General features: G+C 40.6%; 1 protein-coding gene across 7 annotated transcripts in view; it reads right to left on the bottom strand.

Moving 5' to 3' along the window:
- Positions 1–24,228, bottom strand: part of NBEA (neurobeachin) — a 545,308-nt gene that overhangs the window by 50,138 nt on the left and 470,942 nt on the right. For all 7 annotated transcript variants that reach the window (XM_084768707.1, XM_084768708.1, XM_084768709.1 and 4 more), the window contains 2 exons: positions 13,403–13,543; positions 8,197–8,316 (listed from right to left, as the gene is read on the bottom strand). In XM_084768707.1, coding sequence (XP_084624833.1) covers positions 8,197–8,316; positions 13,403–13,543 — 261 coding nt within the window. The remainder of the gene's footprint in view (positions 1–8,196; positions 8,317–13,402; positions 13,544–24,228) is intronic.

Raw genomic sequence — 24,228 nt, 5'->3', positions numbered from 1 at the left:
TGGTTCAATCTTCAGTGAAACCAACACACAAACACACAAGCAAACACAGTGTGAAATGGGTACAAAGTCACAGCAGTTTACAACAGTGCCAACAGACGAATCTACAAAGCTGTACCAACAAGTCTATGCTGCTTATGGACCCGTTACGTATGTTAACAGCTACCCCAGCTAGAGTGTCACTGCCAGAATTTGTTTTTTAAAAAAATTGCAATATTTGCTAGTTTCAATTTTTATTATAGTACCAAGTATAATGTATGGTATTTATAGAATTCATCATTTTACTTTTAAATTACAAAATAAGTTTTTTTGTTTGTTTGTTTAGTGCTGAGGTTAGAACCTTGATCTTGGCACTTGCCAGGCCAGCATTCACCAGAGTGGCACCCCAATTCCAACAAATTATTTTAAACCCACCACCGAATAAAACAGGACCCATACTTATATTATAATCAAGTTTAAATGCAGCTGTGGATAAGCTGGCTATAAAGACAGTTTGTTTTACTCTATGTGCATGGCATAAATATCTGGATTCAAGACGAACCTGAGGTCAAAGTGAGGTTTATGCCTCATTAGAATAAATCTGAATAAAGAAAATGATTTTGAAGACCTTAAAAGGTTTTTTTCTTTGTTTGCTTGTTTTTTTTTTTTGTTTTTTTTTTTTGTTTTTTTGTTTTTTTACTTTTTTGTAAGTAAAGAAATTGAAATACAAATCAAACTACTTAAATTTCAGGATGAGGATTAGATTAGCTTTACATTATATCATGAAAGGCATGACATTAATTCGTGTTGTAGGATCCATGCTGACAGCATACTCCCTGAAATTTGAGTCTTATGTGGTTTCTTACCCCTCTCTTATAAAACTTCCCAATGTCTCTTACCCCTTTCCCTGGCAATCACGTTATTAGCCTTGATCATGGGCCATCTCCATTGAAGTATGTTATCAGAAGCTGAAGGACAGCCCTGTGGCGAGGGCCTTCCCTTCTCTTCCTCATCTGGCCAAAAGGGTATGCTCTCAAACCAGATGGCTGCCTACACTGCTGGCACCAGCTGTAAGGGTTTGAAATTTGAAGGAACCACTCACATTTCCAACAGACACAACAGCCACTAAGCAGAGGTGTTCTTAAGTAGGTATCATGAACCTTCTGACTTTGAACAGCTTATTGGCAGGGTCACAGAACATTTAAAACACTAGAGTAATTGTGATAGTTGTCTGTACATGACATTGGGAGCAGTTTGGTGGTCTTGATGGAGAAGGGGGGATAAAAGCACAGAAGTCTGGGGAGAAGTAACTGATGCAGCAGGTAAAGCCTCAAGTTTCGTGTCTATTTTACTGCCTTAAGATATTGTTTGAACTGGCCAATTTTATTAAGAGTTAGTATGTCATGGTAGGGCACTGGTAGCATCTCATTGTATTTATACCAATATTACTTAAAAGATTTGCTTATTTTAATGATAATACAAAGACACAGAGAGAGCATCACCTCTGAGGTCTATGTGGTTTTGTGCAATGAACATTTTTTTTTCTTTTTCAAGACAGGGTTTCTCTGTGTAGCCGTGGCTGTCCTGGATTCACTCTGTAGACCAGGCTCACCTAGAGTGATCTGCTTACCTCTGCCTCCTGAGTGCTGGGATTACAGGCATGCGCCACCACACCCAGCACATGCAATGACATCTTTATCTCTTGTTTCAGACACCAGGAATCAATGAAACCATGCTTTGGGCCACCCAATCTAAAAACTGAAGATGGCACTACGAGGTCTTACTGTATCCTGCCATGATCCTAAGTACTCTACCTGTGTTGTCTTGTGTTGACAAACACTTCATGGGGTGAAATTCTTATAGCCCATTTTATAGGTATGGACATAGATACAAAGAGAGGGTGACGAGCAGCCCAGGTGTCTTGTGGCATGAAGACCGGCTATCCTGTGGAGACTGGACTCTGAATACTGCCAAGGAGCTGTTTTAAACTAGTAAAAATTGGAGGTGGCCTGTTATCTACAAAGTACTGAAACAGAAATTGAGAATTAAAAAGTATTGTACTAGTAAAGGCTTAAAATGTGAGGCACTAGCTTTGGAACCAGGGAGCAGGCAGGGTTGGGGAGGGTGTCCAGAGATTCCTGAGGAAGCGGGAGACAAGCTCCCTGAGCGATGCAGTGGAAGGAGGATAAGAAGGCTACATCCTGAAGTCCCTTCAAAGTGCCCAAAGCCCTCGTGCCAAAGAAATTTTCTAGGCAGTATGCTCAAAGTAACCAGGGTTACGATGAGAGATAAGGAAGAAACTGTTCAGTCTTGAGACAGGGCTTTTAGAAACCCAAAGGTCTAACTTATGATGGCAAAAGATTCTCAAAATGAGATGCAGCCTCAATTGGTGGGTCAGTTTCAGAGTAACAAACAAAATGTAGCCACAAGCTCATGTCAGGGTTTGGTAGAAGCTCTTCTAGGAGCTATGTGAACACTGAAGGTGGTGCTAGCAGATCTGTACAGCTACACAGTGAAGCCTACAGGTCTTCTAGGCACAGGAGACAACGTTCTAAGGCACAGCCTCCTGTCTCAAAAGACTTGAGTATGTTTTTCTTTTTTTTTTTTTTTTAAAATACTGAACAATGATTAAACGTACAGAATGGCTGTATGTTTTTATAGCTTCTGGACTAATAGGCAAAGGGGCCTTAGCCCACCTTGCTACAAGGAAGCAGACAGGAAAGCATTCAACTGCAAGGAGAGGCAATGCATGAAAAAGAATGACTCAGATGGCAAAGCCAAGGCCCCAGAGGATTGAAAGAGTCCTAGGGCACAAGGAGTGGTGAGCCTCAGACAGACAGCAGCTGAGCAGACCCTGCTGGCTCTGGTCTCCTCTCTACCTGCCTGTGTGAGAGCTTGTGAAAGTCTCTTAGTGTCTGGGAAGCCCCTTTCCAAAATGAGTTGCTTCGGGCACTTAGCAAGCCAGCTCAAAGCAGGGCACCGTCTGCTCTGCTTCCACGCAGGCGTGCTAGACAAAGCTTGCCAACGAAAGGCAACTGCTGTTCTGCTCACGTGCACACCACCAGTACTGTTAAACATCTTCTTTTAAGGAAAAATCCAAGGAGTTTAAATTTTGCTAAATGAAAAACAGTACAGGAAGACACAGAATATTATTAAAGAAATGGCAAATTGGATATTGTAACAGGCATTTTGTGTCTGCAAATGTGATATCTAGTTTATTTTAACAGCTATACTAAAACCCCACGGTACAGTTAATAGTAGTATATGCGTTCTGTCAAAAATAGGAAAATATACTCAAACACAATTTCTAATTTATAAGCTTATGACAAGTTCAAGCTGCTGAGAAATTGAACTGGAAAGTATGTCTTAGGATGATAGAAGACCACTATTAACACTATCATAATTGTGTACCTATTGCATCAAATCTGACATTTCAGTTTAATATATTTTGCTGAGAGCCGTACCATTTTATGGCTTCCTGGTGAAATCAAATCTAACCCAGACGTTTTCACTTTCCTAATATAATTCACTGTGAGGTTTTAAAGCTGCCAGCACTTTCCTATCCTTTTCCCAAAAGATTGATGCCCGGGCATCTGTTAATTCCACAAGAGCTCATAATGGGTCACTGAGGCAGTGTGAGCACCTCCATTAACTGCATTAATTTACACTATGTCACCTTAATGACACTGTGTCACAGCCACCTTTTCTAACATCTACATAGCTATTCAGAAAGTAGCGTCACAACTTTCGGAAGGAATTAAGGGAAATTAGTGTAAGAACATCTCTAAGTGAAATATCTCTGCTCACAAGGCATGGCTGAAGGGATGAAATTTAAAATCAAAATACAATTTGACTCCACTCCTGGGGCCTCTCCTCAGAAGTCACTTGGGCAGCTCCCCTTCCTACCCAGCTTGGGTTCATTAACACAGGAAGAGCCTGACATTAATGGAGAGAGACAGAATAAAACCATCTACTGCATTCCCAGTCTTTCCTGCATGGTTGTCTAAGTCAGTAGATAGTGCACAGATAGTCTTCTTTGGAACACTACAGGGTAGAGACAAGAAATAAAATCCATGCCCCAGCCACGAGTGGGGTTACTATTCTTAGTAGCTCACTCTTCCTTGCTAAAGCAGGCATCATTTTAGAGTGAAAAAATACCTTAGCTGACATATGGAATCATGAAATTAGAAAAGTTTTGACTCACCACTAATTACTTTTAAAGACCTCATATATTCTAACATTTGTCATAAGACCCACATCCTGATGCTGTAACAGAAAGTACTGGAGCATATGTGGACATGTGTGATTGGTCACACACACACACACACACACACACACACACACACACACACACACGATACAAACATAATAGCTCCTTCCATGCATGCACACATACAGTTACATACACACACATCACACACACACACTCATAGGTGTGCACATGCATGGAATAGAGACTCAACAGAAACCATATTTCAGTCATTTCTTTCTTTTTCTTCTCCCCACTCCCCCCCCCCACACACACACAAACACACATTAGGGTTTCTCCGTGTAGCCTTGGCTGTCCTGGAATTTACTTTATAGACCAGGCTGGCCTCTAACTCAAGAGATCTGCCTGCCTCTGTCTCCCGGAGTAGTGGGACCCACACCTGGTTTCTGTCTGCAATTTCAAAGATTGTTTTCAACCATTCAGAAGGCAGCAGACCAAACCCCAAATAGGCAAATAGCATGCATCACTCATGGTCAATAAATACAGAAAAGTTCTGTGCAGCTACGGAAAGGCATGTGGAATTCAGAGATGATGTTGACCCCTCTCTGAGGCAATTTTTTTCTGCAGCAGCAGCAGCAGCCACAGTACTTACAACAGGATAACTTGGGGACAGGGAAGGAGCAGCCTAACATATGGCTTTAGGGAGGGAACTGCCATCACTGGAGATGATGGTTTGATAATATGTTTAAAAATTAAACATACAAATAGCCTTGAGCCACTGTCCCATTATTAGGGATCATCCTTTGCAAATACATACAAGGTACACAGAGCCCCATTCCAGGGTGCTCTACTCCCTGACCTTTACAACTGGAATAGAGGACACTCCAGGATGAGGAAGGGCACTTCTCTGTGTGTGAACATTCAGCCTTTCTGAAGAAAGTGCCCTTGAAATATAAACATAGTATGCAAGGGCCAAGGGAGCTGGTCAGGGCGAACCGACACAGCAGTCTGCACAATGTCAGGCAGGGAACTGCACTCCTTATAAACCAACTAAGTGTGTGGTGTAGGGATGGGGTGCGGTTCAGTATGGCTGCCTGAAAACCAAAACCTTCCAGGTTAGAAAGAGTCACGTTGACAGTGTCCTTGACGCCAGACTTCAGGTAGTCAAGCACCACAGTTAACAACAAAATGTGAAAGTTCCTTAAAGGGTAACAAGAGGAAAGCTGCTGGGGACTTAGTGACTGAAGTGCAGCTTGCTGAGGTATCTGGTAGTTGAAGTCGACTAAGTTCTCAGGATGGAAAGGAAAGTTGAGACATGTGTTTAAATCATACTTAGAAATACCTGCCGTCATATGTGTGCGGGCATTTGAGGGTGGACCTCTGCGTTAAGTAAACTGCCAATGCTTTGTTGCGTTGCTAAGAAGAGGGGGGGTGCGTTTTCACTTGAAGCAGTTTGATAAGGATACAGCTCTGGCTTATGATGGAAGTATTCAATTATACAAAAGAATACTTAACTGCCAGGCAAACTGTTCACCAGGCGGTTCTGTTAACAGGGGGAGGAGAGTCTGCTGTCTGTGGGTGCCTTCCAGATCCCAGGTTCTGTCTTGTTCTCCAGGGGCATTAAACAAGAGTAGGCCTCTCCTGACTTCCCTGGCAGTCGGCTGCAGTGACGGCTTATGGATATTTTCGTTTAATTTCTTTGAGAAGTTAAGGCTGTTAGGTAAGTGTGGCCACCACTTTTAATTCAGCAGGGCTTCAGGTTAAACCCTCGCTTTTTCTAAATGTGGATGCTATCTGCATGAATTAAGACTGACTCTCATAAACTGTAATAGCAACAAATAAAACGTGGACGTGGTATGTTCTGCTTCAACTTCCTTTGTGATTTGCTTTATAAAAGAAGTAAATACACATCTTACATTCACTCAAAATTTCTCAGTCTGCTGGCACTGTGCTGCCCTGTACAAATGTTTTGGATAGCCAGAGAGAGGCAAATCAAACAGTGGAGTTTAACTGGCTCCTTTCTGTAGGACTAAGCCCTAAACTCAGTGACACCTAACAATTTTGCATTGAGTGGCAATGGTAGGAAAAAATGGGCTTTGGAGAAAAAGAGCTTAAAGTAGAAACTTTACCTACATAATAACTTGATCATGTGATCTTACTATCAGAGAGAGAGAGAGAGAGAGAGAGAGAGAGAGAGAGAGAGAGAGAGACAGAGAGAGACAGAGAGAGACAGAGAGCGAGCATATTTCCTCATGCATTAATCACGACCATGTAAGCCTTTTCTTTTTCTTAAAAACCAAAAACCAAAAACCAAACAGCACATATAAACAATTAACAAATCTTAGAACTTAATGACAGTTAAGTTGTAGCAACTGCAAAATTGCTCTGCTCTCAAATTGTGTGTGCTGGTTTAATCTAATGTGTATTGTTGCATAGTATCCCCAGGCAGTCAAGTAAAGGCTAAGGCAGTACAGAAAAAGCCTGCATTTTAAATGGGTCTTGTCATTAATGCTTTATTAATTGCCCCAGGCTACACAAACCCAAAGCTGGGTCAGCTATAACACTATGACACATTAAGGTCAGATCCAATTCCCACTGTGTTTTATGTAGTGGGCCAAATATTGAGTGAACAGCAGGAAAGGTAAGTTATGGGATTTTTCTTTCCATCTCTTGATTATACCATCTGGATTAGATAGGGTTGTTTTTATTTTATTTTTTTAAATAATGAGAACACCTTAATTGACACACACACACACACACACACACACACACACACACACACACACACACACATCCTGAGTTACTTTTTAATGGCTTTCAATTGAAGCTACTGGTTATTAACAAAAACTCCAGTGCCAGGAATGAGGTACCTCCTTACTAGTTGTTGGTTATGGAGCCCCTAGAAGCCCCTAAAACAATGCTTCTGCCATTCCTTTTAGCTGTACAGCAGAACCTTGATTGTATGCTACAGAGAAATCAGACTGGAACTGAGCTGGGAGCCCCCTCCGGACAGCTTTTAAAGTGCTAGAAGATGATACACAGAGTGCTGGGGAAGAAATTGGCTGTGAACCCTTTAAGTTACAAGTAAGAGCCTGCTCATTTTGGCAATGGCGGCACAGATGTAAAGTGGCTAGGACACTACTCTGATTATATTTAAGGCCCTCACCACAAGAAGTAATCTATACCTGGTATTGTAAATCTTCCCAAAAGCCCACAATGAGGGTGTCATAGGAACTAGTGAGAAGTTTAACTAGTGTGTTCAAAACACCTTCTAAATGCATGTTTATATACAAAGACAGTTACTACTTCCAGCCTTAATCAGAGAAAACTCACATTCCAGAAAGCTACCAGGAAGCCTAAGGTGCTGAGAAGAAGTGAGGGCTGAGTGCTCAGTCCTAAAGAAGACATTTATACCATCCCCTCTATGGCTAGGAGAACACTATGGAAGAGGGCATGGAAAGATGGTAAGAACCAGAAGGAAGGGAGAAAGACTGCACAATACCACCCTCTAGGTAACTGCAGTCATGAGCTTTCAGAAATAACCAATGACTACAGCATGTGTGCACATGAATGGGCCCATCAACAGCCAGGCTGGAGGGGCGTGTCCAGGAGCTCTACTCTCACGGCTGAATCATCTCCTATGGGTTCAAGGAACACAGACAGACAGACAGACAGACAGACAGACAGACAGACAGACACACACACACACACACACACACACACACACACACACACACTCTGTTGACCACCCCAACAGGCTCCAATGGATATTCCTAATACACCAGCCATACAGATGACTCTGGTTAAACTAAATGGACCATACAACAACAACAACAACAACAACAACAACAACAACAACAACAACAGATTTTAAAGATTAGATGTAGTATACAATTTTAATGTAATGGAACAATACTGTAATATAAAATGTGATAAATATATTACATAAAAATAAAAATTTCAACAAGATTTAGAGTTCCATGACTATAAGTGATAAATAAATCATATACCTTGACATCAGAGGTATCTCTCTGACTGGTTCTCCATGACCTTGCAATGGATGAGAAGGTTCGGTCTGGATGGTCAAATTTCCCATCATTTGCATTGAGGAAGAAGGTTGTGAATGGCTCCTAAGCACAAAATAAATAAATAAATAAATAAAATTAAAAAAAATCAGTCATTAGATTATATGAAACACACACACAAATATATATGTACATATGTAGGTATATGTATTATGTATATACCTACATACATAAATACTAATATCTCTGAGGCCTTCGATAGGCAGAAGAAATACAGAGCCTTGGGTAAAGGCTCAGACCAAGATGTCAGGAGATGTGGTTTGGGCTGACTGTGCCGTTGCAGTTCATTGCTCCACAGCCTATAACGCTCTCTGGTCTCACGGGCATGTCTTTTCTTCTGCAAAGTGATGAAGTGCCCTATGGTTGCTCTGTAAATGTTCTCATGGCATTTATAAGGAAGACTTTCTTTCTTTCTAGTAGTTCAGCTGGAAAGGCTCTTTAACAGGCCCAAACATTGCAAACATGGCACTGCCAGGTCTTGTTCACCCTACCCTTCCCTCCCCCGTGCTAAATTGTTAGATTGCATTCCTAAAGCTAGCCACAAGCTGAGCAGCCGACATCTCCCAGACTCTGAACACTGTCCCCACTGCTCCCTGGACTGCAGTCCCCACTATGAAGGTGCCCCTGTCTATCTCTTTTTCTATTTCATCTCCAATACTCAGCTCAGCTCCTGGTGCATAAAGATTCTTCACGATCTAATCCATTCAATAAGGAATGAATTAAAGTGAATGTAATTGAGACTGGAAAATTCTAGTACTCTGTGAAGGACGGTTGCCTCTGATTAACATTGTTAGCACTGAGTCTATCAACCAGGACCCGTCCCATAGCCGGAGCCCTTGGGACAACATCATCACAACATCATCACAGGTTTATTTGTCTCTTTTCTTTATTACACATCTCCATTCCTTTCGTAATGTCTTAGACATTTCCTTTGTCCCTTTATATCCCTTTTCTTGCCACTAATCTTAGAGGGTGGCCACTGAGCAACAAGCAGAAATATTTACCTTTTTCAATGTCTTCCTGGAATTAGTGTGAATAGGTATCATCAATTTTTTTTAAGTTTGTAATATATCATCTTCAATTTTGGATGACAGAAAAGTGAAATGGAAGAGACAAGATCATGAATGATAAACAGAAGGTGATTAATTATTTTACCTGAAAATCAAATATGTAGGCTGCAAGTCCACTCTGTTAAGATTTTAAGTTATGTGAGAGACAAATGGATGTCACTAAAACTAGGAATAAAAACTGTCTGAGAAAGCCGGGCGTGGTGGTGCATGTCTTTAATCCCAGCACTCCGGAGGCAGAAGCAGGCAGATCACTGTGAGTTCAAGGCCAGCCTGGTCTACAAAGTGAGTCCAGGACAGCCAAGGCTACACAGAGAAACTCTGTCTCGAAAAACCAAACCAAACCAAACCAAACCAAACCAAAACAAAAAACAAAAAACAAAAAACAAAAAACAAAACTGTCTGAGGTGTCTTTTGCTGATTAACTTGCTTTGTAGATTTTTAATTTACTAATAAAAATCAGATGGTAAATGTGACATATATGATCATTAAATTAACAAAAATTGGACTATTACAATTGAAAAATAAGTGATAAATCGAGCAAAATATGCCTGATTAATTCTGAATGTTGATTGCACAATTCAGGCACCTATTTTGGGCAAGTTCCTTTACATAAGTCTGTCAAGAAACTGCCTCTATTACTATATCCCTATAAACTGAAGCTGGCCATAATCTTTAGGGTAATTAGAGGGACTGGATAAAATTAAATGAAATAATGAAGACAAAGCTTGCTATATCTCACCTGACACAAAGTTATCAAACAGCTACCAGCTTTGTGCAGCTAGACTGTAGTTCACTGGCCACCTTCCCTGCCTCATAACCTCTACAGACCAGTTTATTTCAGCCTAGAAACAGGGTTTTTTTTTCCTTTCCTTTTCTTCATTTCATTTAAAAGCCAAAAGCAAATCCCAGTCGTATGTAATCACAGCAAAGGAAAGATGCAGATCTTAAGTGATGTGGACCCTCACAGAGAGAGAAGGAAGTAGGTCCACGCTGTCTGTCCGACCCTGTACTTTGTCTCCCCAGCTGGTCTGTGCCTCCCTTCAGCATATGAGCAAGCTCAAGGCCACACTTGCATGAAGTGGAACGATGATTATTTCTACTGTGCTTAAAGCTTGAGATATCTTTTTCTATTTCTTTTGAAAGAATCCAAAATCTAGAATGAGTCAACATTTTCTATTAATTAATCTGTGCGCATTCTGGGTGGCACACTTCTGATTAAGTATCACTTGTCTTCCTCTAAGTGAACACGCTCTGCCCTTCTGTGTCAGTATCCAAATAACCAAACTGAAAAGCTTTATTCAGGTTGGTTTAATGGTGACATTGTAAAAGTGCTACAGGTATTTTTACTAGAATCGAGTATTTTAAATGACACATTGCAGTTGACTTTCTAGGTAAGATTTCTAAATAATCTGTAATTATTAAATAAAGTTCTAAATTATAAACAAGTTACCTATTTAACTTTAGCTTAAATTATTGTTATTAAATGTCTGAAGAATTAGCTTAGCACAGAAGGGCTGAAAACACTGTGTCCACCTTGGATACTGGGCATCGTGGGCTGTACTGCTCAGTGAGTACCACATGATTTCTCTGGGGTGATGTCTCAGGTCCAGAAAAAACAAAAGTCTGGGCACAGTGTCTATTGTATACTAGTTATCTTAAGAAATCCCACTTTGGAATGAGGGTTTATCTGGCATTTGTCTGACAGCCATCAATGAAACAGTCTTCTAAAAGCCTGGCAAGTCACACAAGTGATTTCACTTGTAGTTTGCATAAAAGAATATTCTTAGTTTAAAGTAATGAGGTATGTAGCTAATTAGCATTTTTATGCAATTATCATCATCGACATACTAAATATATTGACTGATAATGAATTTAATGACTTTAGGTCTAAAAGGCTTGAATGGTAGAGGACAGATACTTATTTTAGTATGTATTATATTTTATGAACTGATTCCTAGTGACACAAATTGTAATGCATTTTCTACATCATAAAGTCCTCAGGATACGAGTGAGGAAAGCAAGGTTCCCTGGGCCATTACTTGAATGCTCCCTAAGCTGTTAGACCTTGTTTCTGACAGGCTGCCCTGAAGCATCTGAGCCAAATGAGTCTTCATAATAACAACTCTAGATATCTGTGTTGTCTGATACAGTAGCCAACAGATGCTATGTTGTGCCAGAAATAGAACATATCCTTTGGATTCCAAAACGAGTTAAAAAATATTAAACATTGCAAAAATAACTTTTATTGGTTACGTGATCAGAAAGTAACATTTTGGGTATCCGAGGTTTAAAACTTGTGAAACCATTCCTCCTGCTTCTTTCCTTTTCCATGAGGGCACTAGAATCTGTGAAACAGTTCATCAGGGCTTGGCTGTGAGGCTGCACTGCTTTGTGTTCAGGGAAGGTCACTGTCAGGCCCTTGCATAGTACCAGTCCTGAGTTCTGCCCACCGGGACAGCAAGTCAGCCAGAGGACTGCTTGTGCTTTGTGACTGGAGAAAAAATTTAGCTTACTTGAAAGAGAAAAATATTAAATAAATCAGGTGGTTGATAAAGGAGAAAAAGTGTGTTTTGTCAGTCTGTCTCTAGATTTGACTAACTGGCACTCACAGAGAACACTTAACATCATTGTGACTATTTCAAGATACAATCAAACATTACTCTTATTTAAATCTCAACCCAACCCAACTGATGCTTTTGTTGTTGTTGTTTTCACAGATAGTTCTGGACCTTTTTCCATCATCAAGAGACCTGAGTGAGTTTCCCCAATACTCCCTTACAGTGGTGGCTCACCAAGGCTTTGGAACCACAGATCCCATAGCGGTGGTTCACCAAGGCCCTGGAATCAGAGTCTGGTGAGTTATAAAAAGGCCTTTCAGAGTGAACACTTTGGTTTCAGTGTTTTCAAAAACATGTTTATGTTATGATTTTGGGGGCTTCTTGTGGACTGCAGGTGGCTTGTGGAGGGCAGCTCATGGCTGGCTTAGGTATAGCTACATATTTTTTTTCTCCCACAGCAATCAGCAAATAGAACTTTACAGACACCATATCTTCCCCTAGATCTTAAATCTATGCTTCCTGTACTGATATCTGTTTGCTTGCAGGTCACTCATGGCCCGGAGGTCATTCCTCACTAGTAGTGAAAATGACCGGAAATTTACTTTTATGGCCTAATCACTGGCAATCAGAGAATTGAATTTATCAGTCATTTTGTTTTCTTTTCTGCTTTTCTACTTCTGAATACAAGCAATTCAGACCACATTTTATGTCTGTGGCCATCAGAAGCCAGCTCCCCTAAATCTTGAGTAGTCAGTTCGGCAATCCACTCAGCTCTGTGGCTGGAGCTACAGGGTGGCTCCCATGACTTAATTCTGTGAGGGACTCCGAGGGCACCTTCTCTTGCCTGAATGTGAAGTGCCCTCTGAAGCAGTGAAGCTCGGGTGGTTCACATAGCCAGGCTTGGCTCTAAGACACAGTTACGGTTTTTCTTAACTTCAAACTGAACACAATTAAGTTGAATCTCGGACAGATGTGGCTAATTTAAAAACCTTGGTCTAAAAAAAGAGATCACAATTTTCTATCTTTACTTCTGGTTTATAAGTAAAGAGGTGGTTCCTTAAAGTGAGGTTTTCACTGATCTAAAATCAAAGATGTACATCAGAGGGCCCTTTGTGAGTGACTTGGGGGTACTGGGCGGGGCAGGGCTGGGGTTGTAGCAGAGTGCCCACTGGGTGTGTGGTAAGTCCTAGCTCAAAAGTGAGTACATGAGCTTAAGTAACTGGCTTCCTAACCCAATTCTACAAAGATCATACATTAAGAAAAAAAAATCAAAGCCAAGTGTGGTGATGCACATCTGTAATCTGTGCACATCTGTAATCCCAGCCTTTGGGAGGCTGAGCAGGAAGATCACAGGCTTGATGCTTTCCTAGGGTATGTGGCATTCAATTTCTGCTGATTGGTCTCTTGCCATTAAAATGAACAGCAAGTGTACTGGATTTTCATCTAGTTTACTTGCACTGCAAACTCTGGAGCTAGAGACAGCTAAGTTCGGACGATACTTACAATTCGAACAAGCCACGAGAGAGCCGAAGTCGCTGTTGAGTAGTGTGTATTGTAGTGGTAGGGCGGGCTCTGATCATCTTCCCACGTCTCATAACGCTCTGCGTAAAACACGGCTCTCTTTGGGTTCAAAGCACCAATTGGCTGTAAAAAAAGATAAAAGAAATGCTTGTTCCATGCAGTAACAGCAAGCATCCTAGATGTCCAGGCATCATCATGAAAGTAATCCAACACTAATGGACTGCTCTGCATGGCCTTTTCAATGGGCTGACTCAATATTAGTCACTGACCAAGGTATACAGGGACTATGCGCACGTGTGAAGTCCCCAGGCCTGGCTGTCATTTCAGAAAAATTACATTCCCAGGGTGGTTCATGATTTTTAAATTTTTTCTTACATTTTTTTAATCCTATTCTTGCACCTCTCCCAACCCTTTCCATCTCCCTACCCAACCAATTTTATGTTCTTTCTTGCTCGTTCTCTTTCAAAACAAATATAAAAATCAAAATAAGAAAGTAAGCAAGCAAAACCCAGTAAGACAAAAACAACAACAACAACAACAACAAAAAAAAAACAAACAAAATGAAAGTGATTAGGTTTTAACCGTTCAGGTCAAATCAATATTTTCATGGTTCCTTAGCATACACAATGGAGATGGAGCTTGTCAGCTGTTATTATGACAGGTTTCTATACCACTGTTTTTGCTGAGGTTTTTTTTTCTTTTTTCTTTTTCTTGCGTTGGCTTTCCTGTTTGCCAAGCTATTGAGTATGACAAGGAGCCAAAGTCCTCAGAGGAAACACAGTTGGAACACTGGTCCTGTTCTGTTACTGCCCAATTGAAGCACCTATCCTTTTATGAATTAAAATGGCCAGCTAAGTAATTACGGGCTAACCCAGAGGGCTCAGATTCCCAAGTAGGTGCTTTGTGAAGCTGCTATGACCTGTGCTATCAGAGCTTTGGAGGACAGCATGGGATACTGCCTTCCCTTCAAAAGCACATTAACTATTAGACCATGGCTCCAAACTTCTTAGCACAACCAGTGTTTAATGATTCCTAGCATATCCTCTAAAATGAGTACATGACTGATCCAAGGTATGATTGAAAGGAAGGTTTTTATTATAGACACAAAGGAGAGTACAGCCAGAAGCATCTGGAAGAGTCCAGAGAAGGTCGAAAAAGTAGTAGACTGAACATGGCCAGCAGAATGGACAGGGCCTTGAGTGCAGAGGGGGAGGGAGGGGGCAATAAAAGAGGAAGGGAAGGGAGAGAGGGGGTGAGGGGGAGACAGAGAGAGGGGGAGAGGAAGGAAGGAAAAGGAAGGGAGAGGAAGGAAGGGAAGGAGGGAAACAGAGGGAGAGAGAGAAGCGGGGACTTCAAGATGGGGCCAAGAGAGTGCCTGGACCAAACTGGCAGGGTTATATAGGAATGAGAAGCCAGGGTAAAGAAAAGCCTGGAGCTGGAGAAGTTTAGGGTAGGGGTGGGGTGAGAGGAGCTGAAGAGAGCCTTTGGTACTGCTAGGCCCCAGGGCAGGCTGTGCTTTGGTATGCTAATAGGCACCACAGATAGCCATTTGTCCCCAGTTTCTTTTTATTTTAAACACGTTTTTATTGAAAGATAAAATAATTCATATTACATCTCATTTTCTATCCCATCCCATGCATCCTCCCATTCCTCCCTCCCTCCCACTTTCACCCCAATCCCCCTTCCCTATGACTGTGACCTAGGGGGACATCTTCCCCCTGAATATGGTGCTAGGGTATCAAGTCTCTTCTTGGTAGTCAACTATCCTTCCTCCGAGTGCCGTTGGGCCTCCTCAACAAAGGGACATGGCCAAATATGGGGCACCAGAGATCCTGTGAAAGTCAGTCCCCAGTCTCCACTTAACTGTGGAGAATGTTTTGTTCCTTGGCTAGATCTGGGTAGGGGTTTGATGATGATTGCACTTATTGTCCTTGGTTGGTGCCTTAGATCAAGCAGAACCCCTGGGCTCAGATCCACCCATCATAATGTTCCTCTTGTAGGTTTCTAGGACCCTCTGGAGCCACCTACTTCCTTATCCCCTATATTTTTCTTACTAAGAGTCTCAATAGGATGTCCTCACCTCTATCCCACTTTCCTGGTAGGTGCAGACTTTCATGGGACCTGCCCCTTGGGCTAGTGTTCGGTTATAAGTGAGTATATACCATTTGAGTTTCTCTGCTTCTGGATTAGCTCACTCATTATGATCATTTCTAGTCCAATCCATTTGTCCACAAATTTCGGGAATTCCTTGTTTTTAATAGCTGAGTACTATTCCATAGTGTAAATATACCACAGTTTCTTTATCCATTCTTCTACTGAGGGACACTTAGGCTGTTTCCATGTTCTGGCGATTATGAATAAGGCAGCTATGAACATGGTTGAACAAATTTTCTTGTTGTGTGTTGGAGCATCTTCTGGGTATATTCCAAGGAGTGGAATAGCTGGGTCTTGAGGAAGCCCTATTCCCAGTTTTCGGAGATAGCACCAGATAGATTTCCAAAGTGGCTGTACTAGTTTGCATTCCCACCAGCAATGAAGGAGTGTTCCTCTCTCTCCACATCCAAAAAACCACATGATCATCTCCTTAGATGCAGAAAAAGCATTTGACAAAATCCAACACCCATTCATGTTTAAAGTGTTGGAGAGATTGGGGATACAAGGCACATTCCTAAACATAATAAAGGCTATATACAGCAAGCCAATAGCCAAAATCAAATTAAATGGAGAGATACTCAAGGAAATTCCTCTAAAATCAGGGACCAGACAAGGCTGCCCACTTTCTCCATATCTCTTCAATATAGTTCTTGAAGTCCTAGCCAGAGCAATAAGACAACACAAGGAGATCAAGGGGATCCACATGGGAAAGGAAGAAGTCAAACTATCTCTATTTGCAGATGATATGATAGTGTACATAAGTGACCCCCAAAATTCCACTAGGGAACTCCTTCAGTTGATAAGCATGTTCAGCAACCTGGCTGGTTACAAAATTAACTCAAAAAAATCAGTAGCCTTCCTATATACAAATGACAATCATACAGAGGAAGAAATTAGGAAATCTACACTCTTCACATTAGCCACAAGCAGTTTAAAATACCTAGGAGTAACGCTAACCAAGCAAGTGAAACACTTGTTTGAAAAACACTTTAAGTCCCTAAAGAAAGAGATTGAAGGTGACTTGAGAAGATGGAGGGATCTCCCTTGTTCATGGATCAGGAGAATCAACATAGTAAAAATGGCCATTTTACCAAAAGCAATTTACAGATTCAATGCAATTCCTATCAAAATACCTACATAATTTTTAAAGACATTGAAAGGTCAATTCTCAACTTTATATGGAAAAACAAAAAACCCAGAATAGCTAAAACAATCTTATACAATAAAAGATCCTCAGGAGGAATCTCCATACCTGCTCTCAAGCTGTACTATAGAGCAATAGTAATTAAAACAGCATGGTACTGGCACAGCAATAGGCTGGTTGTATCGAATTGAAGACCCAGATATGATCCACACACATATAGTCACCTGATTTTTGACAAAGAAACCAAATCTATTCAATGGAAAAAGGATAGCATCTTCAACAAATGGTGCTGGTCTAACTGGATTTCTACATGTAGAAAAATGAAATTGGACCCATACTTGTCACCATGAACAAAACTCAAGTCCAAATGGATTAAAGACCTCAATATAAAACCAGAGACACTAAATCAGTTAGAAGAAAAAGTGGGAAAGAGCCTGGAACATACTGGCACAGGAGACAATTTTCTGAACAGAACACCAACAGCCCAGGCCTTAAGGTCAATGATTAATAAATGGGACCTCATAAGGCTGAGAAGCTTCTGTAAGGCAGGAGACACTGTCAAAAGAACAAAGCGACAGCCTACAGACTGGGAAATAATCTTCACCAACCCTACATCTGACAAAGGTCTAATATCCAAACTTTATAAAGAACTCAAGAAATTAAGCGCCACCAAACCAAATAACCCATTTGAGAAATGGGGCTCAGAATTAAACAGAGAATTATCAACAGAGGAATATCAAATGGCTGAGACACACTTAAAGAAATGCTCAACATCTCTAGTCATCAGAGAAATGCAAATCAAAACAACTCTGAGATTCCATCTTACACCCATCAGAATGGCTAAAATCAAACATTCAAGTGTCCCCAAGTTTCTTTTGGACCAGATATTCATGAGTGCAAATAGCAAACTGCCTCAATTTTCTGTCTGGCTTTGGTTTCTGCATCTAGGGGGTTCACACTTATCAAGGTACAAGTTACTGTTTTCAGTTGCATACTGTACAAATAAGTGCTTACATGGAGACTGAAAGTATGAAATGTATCAGTTTTTACCCCCAAATTTAATATTACTACTTAAGTATGAAGTTCCCCAAAGGCTTGATCCTAACAGAAGTCATAGAAAATTAGTGTTTCCGTGGTACATATAATGTTACACAAATTGCTGTGAGCTTTTTCTTTTGGTCCCAGAAGACTAATTTAAACCACACAATGATGGCAGCAGTTAGGGCTGCTAGAATTTCTATAATAAGCTCTTATTTGTAAGGATGCTTAGCCTGAATATTGAAATTATTTGTAAAGTATGTTCCTTTTATGCCAGCCTTTTCTGTGACAACCAAGAGTAAACTACTTAATTATTTATTTTTTTAAAGTTGTGTTTCTTTGGTACAAGAGTACTAATATTTTAAAGTTCCAAAAGCATCGATCTTCATTTTTGTGACTCCTAGAATGAAAATATAAAATTCACACTTAAATACTTCAAGGCTTACACCCAAATCGGCTCTGTACTAAATTTCAAGTTACCTATAAAATCTTTTTACACAGATGTAAAAAAAAGAAGACATTTTGTCAAACATTATGTAAAGTCTCAATACTTAAATGCAATGTGTTTGATGCAAAGACAAGCAGTACAGAGTGAACAATCAAAGGTCATGAGGTGAGCTGGATCTAGATCCTTCTGGATGCATTTCCCTGGTCCTAACTCAGTAGGCGCGTTCTTGTTGAAGGTGCTGCTGGAACTTCCGGTTGCAGAACAGCTGCCCACACGGGAGGATCAACCTTTTTTTACAAACATGTTGCCCCACAAACATCATGGAGAAGGAAGTGGCCAGTTCTGTATCTTCCAGCATTTTTTCTTACCCCGCACCCCGCCGGCATAAGATAAACGCTCGTTTTTCTGAAGTCTCTCTATTGGAGTATTTGCTGAACACTGTATGAAACAGCTGCACTGTATTAAACTCAGCAAACCTCTCCTTTACTACTTAAAATATATTTCCCACTTGGAATTTTACCTAATGAAGCTACAAATCAATTTTCTGAAATAAAATGTAAACAATTTCACTTATATTTACCACTTTAAATATAATTTTGTTACTGGTAGCAAGAAACAAACTCCTTTTTAAAAAGTTTTTCGAGACAGGGTTTCTCTGTGTAGCCTTGGCTGTCCTGGACTCGTTTTGTAGACCAGACTGGCCTAAAATTCACAGATCTGATTCGCCTGCCTCTGCCTCCTGAGTGCTGGGATTAAAGGTGTGTGCCACCATGACCGGCTTAAAAAAAAAAAAAAAAAACCAAACTTTTAAAAGGAAAACAAAGGCTTCCAGTTGTTTTGGAGGAGATTCAAATTCTGTGATAGATGCTACTCTTTCTCATTCAATCCAAAGAGGCATCAGAGTCTCTCACACTCCTGTTGCTGTCTGTTTACCTCTCGATTGATAAGGTGCTAAGTCTTCTTAAAACTTAAATGAGTAAGTATCTCAACATGAATACCATATGAATCTGGCATATGAATATGGCTATACTTTCTGGTGAAAATATACAGTTATATTTGCTGAGGTTGACACATTTAGTTGGCCATAGGAACTATGCTTTCCACTTCAAGAGTTTAAAACTTGGTATTAGGTCTACTGCTCTTTATGCTGCAAATCAACAGGGACACACGACATAAAATCATGCATGAAGGGCAGGCAGAGACTGAGAATATTATCTCATAAAACCCTGCTGCTTTTAGAAGGGCTAGTAAGCTTACGTAACTTGCTAAAAGGCTATTGATATCTTGAGAGGATTACTGACATGTGTCCAGACATCCACATTGCTGGTGAAATTGGGCAGGGACTGTTTATGCTGCACCAAAGCTCTGTTGCATCTACTGAACAGATGGCGCTCAGCCCTCCACTTCCATCCCTTATCATCCTCTTGTCAAGGAGCCAGGAGGGAAATCTACCTCAAACCTGAGTGGCAGAAAACAAGACTTTTTTTCTTGAGTAAGTGTGTGATTTTATTGTATGAAAAAATATCTTGATAGATGCTTGCATAGAGATTTACATTATTCAGGGCGTGTATTTATCCATCTTTCATTTATCTACCTACTCTCTGACTATCCGTCTGTTTTTCTAAATATATAACTGCTGCAGACATACAACAGAAGAAGCTCTACGTAGGCTGCACTTGGGTATATCTGGGTGAGAATTCCTTTGATATATAAGTGAGTGCTTTTTCTATTTTACTTCTTTTTCTACTTCTCTTTCTGATCCATTAGCTTTGATCTATCAATATTGTCTATATTAAGGCCTCCTAAGTTATATCAAGTCATGGACTAAGCATATATAAGGTTAAGAAAAAAATGACAAAGATGTGAGGTCAGGTCCAAAGAAGGAAGGGAAGAGGAGAGAGGAGAGGGAGGGGAAGAAGGAATAAAGGAAAGAAGAAAAGAAGGAAGGGTAGAAGTGGGGAGGGAGGACGGAAGGGAGGGAAGGAGGAAGAAAGGAAAGAAGGAAGGAAGGCAGCAAGGGCAGAAGGGGAGGGAGAAAGGAAAGGAAGGTGGAATGAGGAAGGGAAGAGAGCAGAAGAGAAGAAAGGGATAGAAAGGTCAGAACCTCACCTGGCTCCTATGCCCTTGTGTTACAGATTTCAATCTCAGTGAGTAGCTCTCCAGTTTACAGATCCAATTGCTGTGCTGTGCGAGAAACAGCTTGAGGCTGATTCTATCTGTGTGGTTTCTAAGGAGAGTTTTTTTTTGGGGTGTTTCAACATCCTTATCATATCAGAACTTCTGATATATTTAAGCTATTTTCTCTTTCACTATAATAATCACGGGCTAGAAAAATACATAAAAGAGGCTTCCCAAATTCTTATCTTTTCCATTTTTCCATCATATGATGTCATCTTGAAAACTATCATCATGACAATGCAGGACTCACTCCTAAAATGCCTCTGCCATTTGCATCTCTCTTATTTGACTGACTCATGCTTTTGGAAGGGGTTCAGATTTCCTTCTGGAGGCTTTACAGGTAGTGCCTAGCAATAGTGAGGCGAGTTTGTAACTCATTTCGCCCAGTAGACTGGCCCTTAAATGAAAGAGCTAATGTATACATGTCTAAATTATTAGCACCCAGTACAGTACCTGGCTCTTTTTAGCTGAGTGACAAAAACTGAATGAATACAGACCTACTAGATTGATGATAAAATATCATTCAAACTTCCATGTGGGGCTTTCAGATAGAACATTTAGTCATAAAACAAAGCAAACAACAAAGTAGAAACATTTAGAGGACATGATCAAGGGACTAAGAGCTCTGAGGAATCAGTGAAAAGGGGATGCACAGACCAGTGCCATGACTAAACATCTCCAAAAGCACTCTCGGGGTGAAAGGAACTAATTTCCAATGCGTGGAGGTAGACCTAGGTCCAGCTTCTGCAAAGGAGCAACAGTTCCTCTGCTCATGGCTCCTTCCTTTATTTTTTTGTGTATCTAATGCAAGGGGCTGACCCCTGAGAACCCCAAATTGTTAATATATCCTATGTCCAACTATCCTGTGAGGCCACTGTGATTTGTGCAGAAATGAACCCATAATCCAAGTTGCTGGAAAGAAGCTTGGCTGCCAGTATACAGGAAGAAAGCTATCCTGATGGGCTGCAGGGCATCTTTGCTATCTGCTGAGAGCTGGTCAATCAACACCTAAGCAGGGTGCAACCGCCATGTCCTCAGAGCAGGTTGTCACAACACTAACCCAGCCTGGATTCCTTAGAAACACTAAGTCTGCAAAAACTTTACCTTTTAAATTGAATCTTTTAACTTGACAAACTTGCTAAAAATCATTATTATATTAATTACTATAATAATGTCAATACAATTATTTTATGATTATATAGTAATGTTAATATAGCTAAACTATTTTTATTTACTAGACTGTCAAAATTACCAAGCTTCATGACTCTCATTTAAAAAGACTGGTACATTTAACACTTTTCCATCTGAAACATCATCTGGCAGGTTATATTCTAACTTAACAAAACTTTCACTTTGGGTATTTTTATTTATGGTGGAAAAGAAAGGTAAGAACAACTAGAAAGTTTCTGTAGATTTCTGGGTTGCTTGCTCTCAAGCTTAATCACCTCTTCTCTGCATGCACAGGCATTCAGCTACGTTCTCGCCTCGGCACATGCATTTGCACTGCCACATTTCAAAGCCTCAGGCATTATCACTTCCTCTTCTTAAGTGGCATAATAATGTGGGAATCAGTTAAGCTCAACCTCATCTGCCAGTCAAACAACTCCGGTGTTAACAAAACAGATTTTCCACTCAGTGAATGAGTATATTTGTGCATGTGTACATGAATCTGTGTGTGCGCATGGGTGATGTCTTGCGTTTATGTCACTATTTAGTTCTGTGATAAAGTGATTTCATGTATCGGAAGACATGGCTGGGAGATGGAAGAATCCCATTTATACTTTAATGAGCTGAGACTGTGATTCATGTCAAAATCATGTAACCACCAGAACCTGGGAGTCAAATTCATGTGAGTGTGTATAAATAACCGAGGCACTAGCATGTATCCCATTTTAAGACAAATTTATAAAAAGCTCACATTTCCATAAGGAATGTAATATAAACTGAAGGAAAAAATATCTCCACCTGCTGGTGGCTGGTACTGAGAAGATTCGTCACTGACAGAATATTTTATTGTCAAACAATAGGTACAATCTATAATGTGCAGCCTAATAAAAAAAGGTCTAAATAAAAACCCTTTCCAATGCTCATCATTGATTTCATACAAATGGTCAGGGAAAGAATAAGATTATAAGTACAAAAACATTTCATTATAAAGAAATGTACGGCTCATTTTTTAATAAACACATAGGGTCAGTGTTTTGACATTTAAGGAGATAATAAAAAATTGTGACATGAAAATATATTATTGAATGATATTTTTTTTACCTTTCTTGAATTAAAATGGATTTGGCTGAATCAAATACTCTTTCACTAGGCTTTTTAATCATGCCTGAGATAGAGAAACTCTGTCTGGAAATTTGCTTTGTATCCACCACTCTTTGAATGCCCCTTGTGCCCAAGGTGTGACAATAGAGGCTGTCCTAGTTTGGGTTTCTATTGCTATAATAAAACACTATGGCCAAAAGCAACTTGAGGAGAAATGGGCTTCTTTCATCTTATAGCTTACAGTCTGTCACTGAGGGAAGTCAGGACAGGAACGGTAGGAATCTGGAGGCAGGAACTGAAATAGAGGCCATGCAGGAGTGATAGTTACTGGACTGCTTTCCAGGCTTGTTGGCAGCTATCTGTCTTATACTTTCTAGGACCCAGAGTAGGCTGGGCCCTCTTACACCAATCATTAATAAAGAAAACACTGCAAAAACTTGCCTACAGGCCAGTCTGATGGAGGCATTTTCTCAATTGAGGTTCCCTCTTGCAAAATAACCCAGTTTGTGTCACGTTGGCAAACAAAACAGCAACAAATCCCAAAACCAAAGTGGCACAGAGGCCCTAACTGCATTGGTGTGTTTGTCCTTCAACATTTCTATCAAATGCATACTATATTCATCTTAAACAGGAGGAAATGAGGTGGGAGATTAGAAACAAGCCTTCTCTGTAAGAGCCTGGGCACAGTCATCTGCTGCGTCCCCATCTTTTGATGCTCAGGTCTCTTATTATCAGTTTTAAGACTAATTGAAGAAAAACTGCTTCATAATTCTAGGGCTATCTTTCTAAGAATATGGTAGAAAGGAGTCATCCCAAAGATTGAGTTTCCTGTGTATTTAGAACCCAAAGCTTTGTAACTGTCTGTGCCGTGGATTCTGTAAAGGCAAGCCAGCCCCCTCCAGCTTATGCTATGGGGCAGTCCCAGGAATCAGGGACCAAGGCAGGGATATCTCTCGAGAGACATGATGTTCACTTACTGCACTTCTTATTTGTTGTTGCTTTCTGATTGTTTGTTTGCTTGGATGCTTTTGTTAGATATTATTAGATCTGCTTTAAAATATGCAATAGAAAACTACTATCTTCTGGGTAATATGGCTGACTGGAAGCCTCACCACTGAAACCCAAAGAATACAGAGTTTGTTCTGCTTTTAACCACGGTCAGTGAAACTTTTCTTCGGTGATCAGAGTTCTGGGAAAGTGAGTGATCTCTATGTGGAACATCTGTGTCAACCATATCCCAGCAAGGGGTGGGAAATGCTGCAGAAGAAGGGACAGAAGAATGTTAAGAAGCAGAGAGTGAGGACCAGTGCTGTGAAAAGCTGTCTTCTGCATGTGGCACAACCAGCGCACTCATGAACTTGTAGTAGCTCTTCACCCTTATGAGATCACACGAGGCCACATTGCAGCACAGATGAAGGAGGGACTCGTGACATCCCACTCGTAGCTGAGGAGGCTACTCAGGTGCATTTCAGTTCACACTCTGTAACAGAAAGTGACTTCCTTTCCTTCAGCTACAGAATCTAAAGGCCCTGCTCCGTTCTTTCCCTTGGTGCTGGGCTGGGTTTCTTGTGAGTGAAA

Source organism: Acomys minous, assembly GCF_964271855.1.
Source record: "Acomys minous genome assembly, chromosome: 19".
NCBI lineage: Eukaryota > Metazoa > Chordata > Mammalia > Rodentia > Muridae > Acomys > Acomys minous.
The sequence above is the reverse complement of the archived record's forward strand: the minus strand, read 5'-3'. Positions and strand labels throughout refer to the sequence as shown.